At 34.2% G+C, this 13,369-nt stretch overlaps 3 protein-coding genes across 5 annotated transcripts in view; 1 reads left to right on the top strand and 2 right to left on the bottom strand.

The window, feature by feature from the left end:
- LOC122575933 (40S ribosomal protein S3) overlaps positions 1 to 1,033 on the bottom strand; it is a 4,931-nt gene extending 3,898 nt beyond the window's left edge. The window contains exons 1-3 of the mRNA XM_043745475.1: positions 876 to 1,033; positions 182 to 504; positions 8 to 109 (exon numbers count right to left, since the gene is read on the bottom strand). Of these exons, the coding sequence (XP_043601410.1) occupies positions 8 to 109; positions 182 to 504; positions 876 to 998 (548 nt within the window). The 5' untranslated portion in view covers positions 999 to 1,033. The remainder of the gene's footprint in view (positions 1 to 7; positions 110 to 181; positions 505 to 875) is intronic.
- A 146-nt stretch (positions 1,034 to 1,179) lies between these two features.
- Positions 1,180 to 4,197, top strand: LOC122575924 (cathepsin O-like). 2 transcript variants are annotated; one of them, XM_043745453.1, is made up of 7 exons: positions 1,180 to 1,853; positions 2,279 to 2,417; positions 2,599 to 2,834; positions 2,910 to 3,058; positions 3,142 to 3,192; positions 3,612 to 3,880; positions 3,958 to 4,197. In XM_043745453.1, exons 1-7 carry the CDS (start codon positions 1,668 to 1,670, stop codon positions 3,993 to 3,995), a joined length of 1,068 nt encoding a protein of 355 aa, XP_043601388.1. In that variant the 5' UTR covers positions 1,180 to 1,667; the 3' UTR covers positions 3,996 to 4,197. The 2 variants fall into 2 exon arrangements, with proteins under 2 accessions (XP_043601388.1, XP_043601379.1); XM_043745444.1 differs by having other exon boundaries at positions 3,127 to 3,192.
- LOC122575907 (tryptophan 2,3-dioxygenase) overlaps positions 3,493 to 13,369 on the bottom strand; it is a 47,977-nt gene continuing 38,100 nt past the window's right edge. The window contains exons 1-8 of one of the 2 annotated variants that reach the window (XM_043745402.1): positions 7,882 to 8,194; positions 7,434 to 7,603; positions 6,756 to 6,958; positions 5,045 to 5,404; positions 4,723 to 4,972; positions 4,554 to 4,647; positions 4,261 to 4,471; positions 3,493 to 3,757 (exon numbers count right to left, since the gene is read on the bottom strand). In XM_043745402.1, coding sequence (XP_043601337.1) covers positions 4,300 to 4,471; positions 4,554 to 4,647; positions 4,723 to 4,972; positions 5,045 to 5,404; positions 6,756 to 6,958; positions 7,434 to 7,603; positions 7,882 to 7,910 — 1,278 coding nt within the window. In that variant the 5' untranslated portion in view covers positions 7,911 to 8,194 and the 3' untranslated portion in view covers positions 3,493 to 3,757; positions 4,261 to 4,299. Of the gene's footprint in view, positions 3,758 to 4,106; positions 4,472 to 4,553; positions 4,648 to 4,722; positions 4,973 to 5,044; positions 5,405 to 6,755; positions 6,959 to 7,433; positions 7,604 to 7,881; positions 8,195 to 13,369 lie in introns of those variants that run through there. The other variant, XM_043745410.1, reaches the window with a different exon arrangement.

Below are 13,369 nucleotides of genomic sequence, written 5' to 3'. Positions count from 1 at the left end.
AACGAATTTCATGGACTTTGCTCTCTGTCCACGCAGTTTGCCACTAACAACCACTTCGCAACCCTTTGCGCCTGATTCCATAATAAAGCGCAGAACTCCATAGCATGCTCTGTAATTGTATAGAAATAGTATAATTTATGTACAAGAAGTTTACATAAATTATATAAATGTTTAAACTAACCTTCGTACAGCTAAACCTTCAATTAACTTGAAACGCAGAGATTCTGCTTGCGCTATAGCACAAAGACCTCGAGTTGCAACTATCTCAGCATACAACTCGATGTTCTGTGCTTCTTTGAAGTTAAATCGCTTTTGAACCACAGATGTTAATTCTCTGATTCTCCGACCCTTTTCTCCGAGAACGCTCTGCGTATGCGTTGCCAGTAATATAATTTCTGTACGGTGAGGAGTAACACGTACCTCTACCCCTGAATACCCATCCTCCGAAAGTTCACGAGTTAAAAACTCGTTTAATTCCGCTTTGAAGACTCCGTCTCCGACAAACTATGAAACAGAGGTATTGGATAAATAATTACATTTAATATATACGATTCTAAAAGATTGCAAATTAACACGTAAGTAAGCGTCTATTGATATATACATAATTTAAACGAATGTAAAGTAGACCTTTGACTAATATATTTCGTTTAATATGATAATGCACATAAATTATTTCAATGTCCATGGAATATTAAAAATGTTTGAGACATAAGGTGTAGGTTACGTGTATCGAATGAAAACACCGCGAAAGTATTCAGTTCATACGTCACTTATGTTTGCTTTTGGATAAAATATTTCTTATATACCTTTAATATTCATAGCGGACCTCATATCTTCACAAATCAGTAGACATAACTTATGAAAATGTAACAAACCTTTCTTTTCTTCGAGATAGAACGGTTGTCCATGTTCGACGCTGACACACGAAAGGAGTCGAGAACGGAGAAGGCACAACTAGAAGCGGAAATAATACGCTTGCGCGTTGTGCACGATATCATGCGAGCGTTAAATTAATATTGACAGGGGGTATCCCTTTTTCCCAAAAAATGTTAACATTTTTTTTCAATATGAGAAATAGTTTAAAGTCGAAATGGTTTAATATTATTAGTAGATTCATGAGCCTAGAAGAAAGTTAGGGAAAACACTAGATCTTTCAAACGTATTTTTACATACAATATACAGCGAAATACCTAAATGCATTCTTTGGAATAATTATCTTAAAACAAATATGCATGTCGTTAAGCGATAATTTCTCCGGATAACCCTTGCCCCTAACGTGCTACTTGTTTGTATGTAAAAAAAGGACAAACAAATATGTTGAGTACAATTTTACGTAAAACAGTAATGTAACAGCATAAATGTAAAGAAAGGACACTTTGGAATAACATGATATATAAAGAACTATTGCAAAAGTATAAATATTGTATTTGTCAGTTACTCTTCTTTATTCGAATAATATGAAGATATTGACCACCATTATGATACTAATTAAATTTACTTCTTACGGTCCTGGTGCTATCAACGTACACATACATATTGTGATACACCTTTATATGAACGTTATGTATGTACATTATATTGAGTGATGCAATAAAGATATACATGTGTATAGGTTTTGTTGCTTTGTCGTGAAGTACCTTGCTTCGTAATTATGTTGTACCCTCGATATGGAGTGGAGGACAGTGGCAGTTATTGTGTTGGTAGTGAGTTTATGCTTTTTGGCGATACCCATTAGGGTGAGCCCTGATACTAGCAATGGAGATCTTAAGCTTTTTCAGAATTATGTCATGCGCTATAATAAATCTTATAGAAACGATCCAACGGAATACGAGGAACGGTTTAGGCGATTTCGGGTAAGCTACAAGAGATTACTGTTTGTGAAGCTACTATATAATCGGTAAAATAATTCGCATAATTGTAATTATTGACTATGTCACGTTCTTTACTGGGTGTAGGTTTTGAAAATTTCCCGCGCCCTTACGGATCACCCCTGTTTTATTTTTATCTATTTTATTGTCTATAAATTTTCGAAATGATGACATTCATGTAGATGGACCAGTTTGATAACGTAATATTAAGTATATTTACAGAATTGAGAATCAATTATAAAATTCAGAAGTTATTATCAAGCAACAAGTTTTTATCGTATTTGATAAAACTAAAAGTTACTCAGTGCTCATAATAGAACGAACGTGTATGACAAAATAAAGAAAACAATAAATTATCTTTTCAAACTAAACTGAAACTGCACATAAAATTAATTATGTTTCTATTACAGAAGTCGTTGCGACATATAGAAAAGATGAATGGTCTTCGACCATCACAAGAAAGCGCTTATTATGGACTCACTGAATTTTCTGATATGTCAGAAGATGAATTTCTGTCGCTAACTCTCTTACCTGACTTACCAGCTCGGGGTGAGCAATAAAATCTTTTGAAAGTAACACGATTTTTTAAAAGTAATCTTGAAATACGAAATTCAAATTAAAACAAGTTCATACTAAAAGTTTTGTGATATTGATTTCATTATATTGAAATGAACAAACAAGTCATGATACAGCATAGATATTTAATGTGAATAAATAAATAATTCGTTAGGAGAGAAGCACGTGAATGAATCTTATCATCGCCGACATCATTTGTTGCAATCTACTAATCGGGTGAAAAAATCGGTTAGTATACCTTTAAGATTCGATTGGAGAGATAAAGGAGTAATTACGCCAGTACGAAGTCAAGGATCTTGTGGTGCTTGTTGGGCTTTCAGTACCGTTGAAGTGGTTGAATCAATGTATGCAATCAAAAATGGAACTTTGTATAAGCTGAGCGTACAAGAAGTAGGATATTTAATATATGTTTTTAATTGTGGTAAAAAATGAAGGTAAAAATCTTTTTTCTGATTTCCTTGATAGATGATTGACTGTGCGAAAAACAGTAATTTTGGATGCGAGGGTGGGGACATATGTAGCTTGCTCTCGTGGTTGTTAGCGTCTAAAGTTCAAATATTTCAAGAATCAACTTATCCGCTTGTAGGAAAGACGAGTATGTGTAAACTGGGGAAGTAAGTATTTTGAAATAAATAAAAATATATTTAAAGGATATGGAACACGGACAACAATTAATTTTAAGATATTGTTGTTGCAGAATGATAGACAAGGCATCTGGTGTAAAAATACGGGATTTTAATTGTGATAAGTAAGAAAATTGCATTATATGCTACATGACATTAACATTTTCAAATGAAAGATTATATTTAAGTATTAGACATTTTCAATCGGTAAAAAAATGAGACGTAACGTATTATGGCATAAATGTGTGTTGTTTTGTACATGTATAATTAGCTATGAATGTCTTTCTTACATAAGCTAACCGGTTAGTGTTATTCGTATGACATGTATGCGATGATACTATTGAGAAAAGATCATAGCTTTTTCTTACGAATCTAATTGAATGAAAAGTTATTTGAAAAGTTAATCAAATTTTGCTAAATTAAAATTTGGATAAAAAGTTTTCATTTATTTGTTAACTAAATAGCTGTTATCTACAATCAATAACGAATAATATTCGCCTGCAGCGTTTGCCGTTAAGAAGATTAAAGATTTAACGGACTTTAGTTTCGTAGATGCAGAAGATGAGCTGTTGATAACAGTGGCCACTCATGGACCAGTGGCGGCAGCAGTAAACGCTTTATCTTGGCAAAATTATTTAGGTGGTGTAATACAATATCACTGTGACGGTTCCTTTGATAATCTGAATCACGCTGTACAGATAATAGGATACGATAAATCAGCTGCCATACCACATTATATTATAAAAAATTCATGGGGAACAAAATTCGGCGATAAAGGTTATATGTACATAGGAATAGGCAATAATTTATGCGGTATGGGCTTCTTATCTTGTATTTACACACAATGGAAACTTATTAATTTTATATCGAATCTTTTTTTTTGTTAACAGGCATAGCGAATCAAGTTTCGTCATTAGATATTCTTTAAGGTGATGATATAAATGGAGATGTTTGAAGAAAGTATTTTATATATCGATCCTAAGATGTATAGATGTGTTAGAAAGCGACTATAATATTAATAACAATAACATTCGTAAGATTGTATTTCCAATATTTGTTATACAATTGCGGCCATTTGTATATTTTTTACAAATATTCTAATATATATGTTAAAGTAAAATAAAATAAAATAGGGATTTATGTCGTTGTTTCTATATTTATGCGTTTGATACTTCATTATCCATCCTACTTACGTATCTTAACATTCATGGTATCGAGCCATACTTATTTTTCTATGTATCATCCACTGTACATCCAGAATTGTTTTGATTATCATCAGGATTCCATCCGTTACAGTCAATGGATAATTTTGTCTTCATTTGTTTCGTTAACGGCGGAATCATATGGCGAGGTATCAAAAATGTGGACAAATTAAATAAGTCTAAAAATACTTTGTACCGGTCACTATCAACGAAAAATATAAATTATTAATGAAACACGCCATTTAGAATATTTTTCATAAAAACATATAAATAAATATACCAACCTTAAAGTAGATTTTAAATATTGATACCCCGAAGATCCTCCTGTTCCAAGTTGTTGAGAACCAATCATTCTTTGAACCATCAGAACATGATTATCTGGCGGGCAAAAAAGAAATTCAAGTATTTTACCCACTTATAAAATGCTTAGATCAAGTAAATACTTTTTCTTACACCTCCATTTAGTAATTAGAGAATCGATATCCATTAATGCGGTCAAAATTTGATGAGGTTGACTAAACCTTGGTTCGTCGCGGTATAACGTAATCATCACCGCACCTTGAAGAGCGCCGAACACGAATTTTCTCTCTCCTCGAGATACGAGCGCATTATGAAGAGATTCGTTGAAGATCGTCTCGAATACTGCTTTCCGAGAACGTACATTTGCCAAATGATAATTTCTGACTTGTTCCTTCGTATGTTTCTATGAAAACAATGAGGAGCATTAGCGCTTCTCCAAAATAAAGTTATTTGCATAGGTAAAGCAAATGATTACTTGAGCAAGTTGCTCCTGCTCGACGAGGAGTTCCTCGACGGATTTTTTGTATTTCCCCCAGAAATCAAAGTCATGAGGTTCTAGACCCGGTGTCCTTGCTAACCATTTCTGGACAAGGCAACTGAGACTAGGTTCATCTTCCGAACGTTTAATCGCTTCGATAGCTTTTGGATCCCTTCCGAACGCTCTGGCGTAACTTTGATTATACTTGACTCTGTGCTCCTGTTTCACGCCCAACTTATTCTCCAATAAACGAAACTGTAGCGATTGAAAACCCGAAGCTGGGCATAGGTAGTCTCTAAATGCCATAAAATCCAGCGGCGTCATGGTTTCCAAAATTGTTACTTGGTCCACTAGCAACTAGAAGATACATATTCGTATGAATATTGAAGAATGTCATCTTTTGGATATTAGACATTTTCAATATCGAATATATGTACACCTTTAAGGTCTATCTATTGTCTTTGTATACAGACGTTCAATCGATCTTACCGAGTCTACGTCTAAGCAACCGTACTTGCATTTATATGGTTTCCGCGTTTACGCTCCTATCGTACGAGGAAGAAGTAATCATTAAGATGGGTAGTGATCATTTTTTTACAGCTATTCTAATAATCAAATTTAAAAACAGAGACATGAAAGAGAAATAAATAATCAATAACATTGGATATGGTCGTAACTCAAATACTAGTCTCGTTATGGTTTCTGGTGGAAATATCATTTTGAATAGCAGTTCTGAAAGGACACGATTGTATCCCGTATTAAATCCCACTTACTTAACCCTGCTACATAATTTTTCAATAGAACAAGAAAAGAAAACGTGGTAACCACACCTGTATTCTGTGGTATGGAAAGAGCGCCAATGCGCTTGTTACCTAACTGATCTATGCGTGTCAGTGCGGGGTGTCGCATATCGTCCAGCGGTATTAACTTACTTAGATCCCACTGTTATTTCTACAGTTCCCACAGTCTTTCTTATTCCGGCATGAAAGAGGAGGAGAAAAGTGATAGTAATGAAAAAGTGTCGCATTGCTAAGAACCTTGATCCGCTTAGCAAACTTTCATGTGATTTTGATTATACGACAATCGTGAAAAGCGTACAATATTTTAAAGAACATTGTTTTTAAAACAGATGACTTGTAAAAAGGAAAGAAATATGAGTTTACAGAGAACAAATCCTATTAGCGCAAGTCGGACTTGATTTTCCAATTTTTCCTTGATTATTTGAATTTACTTGATAAATATAAAAGTTTTCGTTATTTGATTAATTGAAAATGCAAATATCACGTGAGAATGGAACGATACGTCTGTTTCTGCAGATGCATGTTGCCATCTGCGTATTATCGTGTCTTGAAAGTTTTCAATATTTTTTGTAGTATCTTCTACTTGTGATTTGTAAAGTAGCACGTATGCCAATTTTGAAGGGTAATGTTCGGAATGTGATTAGATGTAACGTTGAAGCACCCTTTGTCATAAGTATCAATGCTCTAATTGGCTTCCGATTAAGGGTCGTTCACATTCCTTCCATCACTGTCATTGTCAACATATGGCTACTGGCCTTCTTTTCCTAGAGTATAGGATTACCCGATGATGTGCGCGTTGCGCGGGAAACCTATTTACCGTTATTTTCCTCTTTATTTAAACAATCTTTTATCGTTCATCGTAACATCCATGACTTAGGATTATCTCAAGGACTTCCGATTTTGCTTACTTTTAATATGAGAACGATGCGGTTTAATCTCTTCAAGATTTCCAGCGTTCTTGATTCGTTCAGAACTTGGGAAATTCGAGTCTTCTGGAGAGCAGTGAGATTGTTAGAGGTACCATTGAAATTATAGTTGCCTGGTTCGGAGTTGAAAAGTACTCTGACCGAATCCAATTCGTAGATAATTTGTTTGAACCAGAGTTCATACGCTATGGATTAACAGAAGAAAAATATAATTCCTTTGGTAGTCATTCTTTTTATCAAATTAAATTTCGTGTATTGCCCTTTTTACTTAAAAAGAATATACCAATTATTATTATTTGAAACACCGTTTCGAAATTGAAGAAAACTGATCTTTCATCATTTTTCTTCAATTGCTATCTTTATCCTTCTTCATTCAATTGCAAGTATCTAATTTTTATTATCTATAACATTATTAAAAAAAGACGAGTATCATGAAAATATATTGAACAACGATAAAGAAGCTAGATAAGATATTTTAAGTAAGAATGACAGTATAGTACCTGAAATGATTTTTAATGACATGAGTAATATATTCATGCTACATATATTACTATAGAGGAACAAGAAATTGATTTTTGATACAAATAGATAAAGTCAAACCTCTGTTGCATAATATAGTCCATAATCTGTTACGAATGTTGCAACGATAAAAATTATTACCCTGATGAGTGATGATAAAAAGATGCTCATCGTGCACTTCCTTGTTGTATTCGACGCTTAGTAACCTTTGTGCGGTTAAGATTTTATCCAATCGAAGGTATTCACCATAAAGCATACCCGAATCTTCGGCCAACTGATCAGTCTCTTGATGATCAGTCTCATGATCTTCTCTAAAAACAAATGATTCAATTTTATCGTTAAATTTAAATTCATTAATTTATATGTTATTTAAAGCACTCCATATTCAATTCAAAATGTAACGGAAATTATTTGATTCAAAATGTCAGATATCATTTCGCATAACGATTAATTTTGACGATTATTTATTTTTAAATCGGAAAAATGATTATTGTCGGAGGAATGTACAATTTCATCATTTAAATCAAGAATTACTAAACATTACATAGATTTCGATATAACAAGAAAATATTTTTAAAAGATTACTTACGCAATACCACCTGATAAGGGACACGCCATCTTTTATTATACCGAAAGTATCACGCGTACTTCAAATTCTGTTTGTCGAATTATACTATAATTATATATGGAGATAATGTGTCACTTTGAAACAACAATTAAAAGTTGAACAATAAATAAATGTCACGATGAATTGCAATGCTAACAGTTCACTGTAGGCAAGCTCTCAGTTCAGTATGACATTTTGTCAAGTTTCAACGAGCACCACTCAGTTGCAAATAACATAAAGGGATACATGTTGTCAGCTAGGTGGTTGAGCCACAACTGAACAAACTGAATGACCACCGACTTGCGAAACTATCCCTCTTATATTTCCAAGTTGGACGGCACATGGATGAAAGATTGTTGATTAAGCTTCTTTGTCTGTCTTTCTCTATTAGGAAGCTATCTATAAACATTCTAGTATCTGCGAAGAATGTTATAATACTACTTCGTTTGATTATTGACAAAAGAATTTTATTTTCTATGGGTTATCATATATGTATATATGAATAGGAGGAATAGAATTTTTTAATCGATATCTATCACATGTGTTTTTATTTCCGCGATTACAGAATGTCGATCATCGAAATATCGAATATATAAAAATTAGAAGTTTCATCATTGATAAGTGATTTTCAATCATATTATATAATAATTTGAATTATATAAGATGGCATAATAACTAAAATGATTTAGAATTATGAACGATTTCATGAATTGTGAAATTCATCTTAAGTTATCCTACGATATGCGTGTATATATCTTAATCGATAATGCAAAATCTACCTGTACTACTGTTAGAAACAAAAATGGCATTCGTTTACCTGCTCCGAAATTAATAGTCTGACATGTGAATGCTAGGTGTCGCAAGAATGAACTTTTTAAATCAGCATAATTGCATGATCGAGATGATAGATCTCGCAAATTGTGTGATTGAGTAGCAAATTTATAAAATTAATTTTTTCACATTTCTTTATTTTTAATGGGTTTAGCAAATTATAGGAATCGAAGATATTTTTCCGACCAGATATTTCTACACATATTTCTACAGAGTATTTGAATATTCTTAATTCATGGGATCGATAATGTTTCGTAATATATTAATTGCTTTTTCTTTCGCTATCTATCAACGCGTTATCATAAACGGTCAGAACATCGATTGTTTTCGTATTGCGGAGAGTAATGAAACATTGCGTAACATTGACCCTGTCCTTACTTAATAGATTATGTTGTGCTACGAATCCGTAACGCTTTTGAAATTATGCTCGGTTATATTTGTTGTCGATATGTAATCCAGTGCCATACCAAGAATAACGTATCATTGGATTTGTTTTCTTATCAGTTACAGGACTGTTATAATGAAAATATGTAGTATCATTTAAAGGTACTTTGATAACCTTGAAATCTCGAAAAAAAAGTGGGCTCCAGAAAATATTTTTGACTATTACCATATTTGCTCCTTCGTACCGAATATTCTTTTCTATTAATACTTTTTTCCTACCACAAAAGATAACTGAGATATTTAAAATGGATGCAAATATTTTTTGTAGCTACTCGCAAGTTAATATAATCGAAGCAGTTCGATTAAAATTTCGTTCCAGTAAATGGTGATCAGATACACCAGCTTAGCGAATCATTGAAAAATTTCACGGCCACGTATTTTCGAACTTGTCGCAAACTTTAACAATATAAAAGTGATAATTGACTCTCGAAACAATGATGACATATCGCATGTATAACGGGTATACCTATATTCATAAAAGATATCCTACAAAATATTTCGAACATTTTCATCAGTTTGTTTAAATGAAATTCTGCCGTGTACGATCTGTTTCATCCTCTAAATGATCAAACGAATGTTTGTCTGTTCACTAACTTTAGTGTTGAGGTTATTAGATGTATAATGAGAGAGACGCGTGGATAAATTATAAGGTAGAAAAATATATTTGAAATACGGAAGTGAAAAGTACAAAAAATTGAAATAATAATATGAGCTGGTCCAGATCCGCACGCTAGCAGTGTTACTCTATAACTGAAAAACCCCGAAGCCAACCTCGCCTTTCGACTGTTTATGGCCTGCCTTCGTCGCAGTCTTTTGTCTATACGCTGTCGATGGCTTCAATGCTTTAGAAAGCTAAAAAGACCAGATGTAGAGTTTTCTTAAAAGCGGTGATCTTCAACATTTAGAACCTTAACAATGTCAACGGGCAAGGTTACTGTCGCATATTATCTCTCTATTCGTTTCATGTTGAGACAGAATTCATCGTGTGGACGTTCTCTTGTTAAATTGATCAGTTAACCAAACAGTACAATACTTTTAGTGGACCGAGAATGATCAGCTACAGTAACTATTTACGAGCGTGTATCTCGTGAGAAAGTTAGTGAACCGTAGTTGAGAAAACGTTATTGAAATAAGCTCTATTGCATGTAACGATTACGTACATTTGATTTCCATTGACACGGTAAACTTGGTCTGTGTGTAATGTATCTTCGTGTGTAACGTATCTTCTGTTAGCAACTTTCTCTCAAGGGCGGCTAAAACCCTTCCTGGTCCACCAATCTTCTTATTATCCAATCGGGAAGCGGTGTCTACTGCCCTCACTTTCCTAACCAAAATTGTCATCAACAAATTCGATGGTCCCGTGTCCTTAGACACACCCACCCCTAGCTTTCCTCAGACACAGTATCGTCAATAAAACTTCATTATTCCGTATCCTTAGAATAGTCAACATATCTTTGCCGGTTTCTACCCTTAGACCAATCGCGTACTTAACGTATCAGTGTAACTAGGTTGTTGGAGTGAATTGTGATTTATGTGTGTTAATTCAGTGTGTATTCCATTGTGATTACTGAATTCATAATAAAGATTAATAAAAGCAAAATTGATAGTTGTGTTAGGACCCAGTTATTTTATTTTATCATCCAACCCTCAAGTTTCCGCGACACAGTAAAGAGATGTTTGTTCGGTCTGAAGGACCTTAGCTAGAAAATTCCTGAGATTTATGATAGGTCCTTAAGGGGGTATTCTAGTCTAGAGGCATGAATTTTGGGCGGTTTTTGAAGCTCTGTACAAACGAAACAAAAAATATTTTTACTATCCATTTTCTTATCATTTGTTTATTGATATTTTAAGATTATATAAAAAATTAACCGAAAAAAACTCAAAATTCACAAAGTTATCAGCTGGCAAAGTGGGGGGTCCAAAAAAGAGTGTCCTGGCGTGCATGATTTTAACCCTTCTAGTCATCTGATACAAAAAAGCCGAACGGGTTCTTAATTAATATAGATGCCGCTATAGAATGAACCTTGGAAAAGTCAAAAAAATATTTTTTCACGAAATGGCGACCGTTTGAAAAAAATTGTTTTTTTGGCATGTTTTTTTAACAATTCCGAATTTTTTAAAAAATGGTAAAATTAAAAATTTTGATCTGAGCATGCTTCAGGCGATAGAGAAATGTATAAAGAACATTCACACCAAATTTCAAACAAATCGGTAAAGTTTTGAGACAAATTTCCGGCAATTTTACTCATAGAATGGTACAGCATACTTATATATTTTTAATCGGCGATTCCTGCTTCATACAACAAACCTTCCTCTACTTCAAAATGCTCATTCTCTGAAGTTCTTTCATGGAGACGATGGCAAAGGGACAATGTAGCCCTCCATTCAAACGACGCGAAAAACATAAAAAAACGAAAACTGGAAACAAATAAAATAAACGCAAACAATAGTCAAAATAAACCGCAAACAAACCACGTGACCACCTACAATAGATTCTCAATACTGGAATCCACAGACGACACCATGGACATAGCCGAAACACCAACTAATCAACATACACAAAGAATTCTCCCCCCCCCCGCCGCTTATCTTCATTGATAATGTCATCGACATACAAACAATGATTAAGTCCATTGAGAAAGACACCTGCAAAGAGGACTACAAACTAAAAATAAACAACAACAAAGTCAAAATTCTGCCGACGAACCCAGACTCATATAGAAGGTTTACAAAGCTACTAAAGACCGTGAATGCAAAACTTCCACACATACAGCTCAACAAAAAAGACCTTTTCGAGTGGTTTTACGCAACATTCACCACTCAGCAAACTTAGATGAAATGAAATTCGAACTTTTAAAACACGGCCACGAAGTAATCAACATTAGTAACATAAGGCATAGAATCTCGAAAAACCCGCTATCCTTATTTTTTATTGACATAAAACAAAAGCCTAACAATAAAGAAATTTATAACATCAATCGTCTAATGAACTCAATAGTAAAATTTGAACCACCTTTTGTTGAAAAAGAGATAGTGCAATGTAAAAGGTGCCAAAGGTACGGCCACGCACAGAAATACTGCAATCATAACTTCCGCTGCGTTAAATGTGCAGGTAGTCATCCCACTGACCAATGCACTAAATCTCCTGAAACCTCGGCGAAGTGCATCCTCTGTCAAGGAGAGCATCCTGCGAACTACAAAGGTTGCTCAGCCTACAAGACCTTGCACAATAATAAGTATCCTAAACACAGAGCCAAGGAGGCAACCAACCTATATTCAGTCCTCAAAAATTCTCCACGCCCTCAATCTCCTATGCCCAGGCAGTACAAGGAAATCAAACGAAAATCCATAGTGAACATTCTCAAAATAGTGTTCCCAGCTCACAAAACACGGACAACTTCACTAGACTCGAAAAACTAATCGAGAAACAATCAGCTTTATTCACAACCAACTTACCAACTGGCAGCTCTTTAGAGAAGTCTTTAATCACTCAACATCAGCCTTAATTTCCCTAAAAACTAATAAAAATATTGAAACAGCCACGGAATACCTAAACACCAATATAATAAACGCTATATACTTTTCCACACCCACCAAGAGTACTATCAATAAACATGAATACCCTCATCACATATTAAAAAAAATTACAGAAAAACGCAGACTTAGAAGAGTATGGCAGAGCCATAGAACACCGGACGACAAACAAAAGCTAAACAATGCAACTAGGAACCTAACCAAAATAATTAAAAACTATAATAATGTCTGTTTCCAAAAATATCTTGCCAACCTGTCCCCCACAGCTGACTCCAACTACTCTCTATGGAAGGCCTCCAGGAAACTCCAGGTTCCACAAATGGGGCTTCAAAATTAATGAAAATAAATCCATACATGTAACCTTCATGCTGCAAAAACAAACCTGCCCTCAGGTGACCATTAACAACATTACTATTCCTAATAAGGACTCAGTCAGATATCTGGGCATGACTTTGGACAGGAGATTGACATGGAAACAACATATCATACACAAATCAAAGCAACTCAAGGCTAAACTCAAAAAATTCTACTGGTTCATTGGCCACCACTCCAACTTAAGCACACAGAGCAAAATATTGCTATATAAAGTCATATTAAAACCTGTTTGGACCTATGGGATCCAACTATGGGGGACTGCAAGTAATTCCAACATAGAAATCCT

Source organism: Bombus pyrosoma, linkage group LG2 (assembly GCF_014825855.1).
Source record: "Bombus pyrosoma isolate SC7728 linkage group LG2, ASM1482585v1, whole genome shotgun sequence".
In the NCBI taxonomy this organism is placed as follows: domain Eukaryota; kingdom Metazoa; phylum Arthropoda; class Insecta; order Hymenoptera; family Apidae; genus Bombus; species Bombus pyrosoma.
The sequence above is the reverse complement of the archived record's forward strand: the minus strand, read 5'-3'. Positions and strand labels throughout refer to the sequence as shown.

Bases quoted from the DNA above. Each gene is read 5' to 3' on its own strand.
- LOC122575924 (XM_043745444.1), top strand. From the start codon at position 1,668: ATGGAGTGGAGGACAGTGGCAGTTATTGTGTTGGTAGTGAGTTTATGC. The intron at 3,059-3,126 runs GTAAGTATTTTG...ATTAATTTTAAG, and splicing joins AGTATGTGTAAACTGGGGAA to ATATTGTTGTTGCAGAATGA. The intron at 3,193-3,611 runs GTAAGAAAATTG...AACGGACTTTAG, and splicing joins CGGGATTTTAATTGTGATAA to TTTCGTAGATGCAGAAGATG.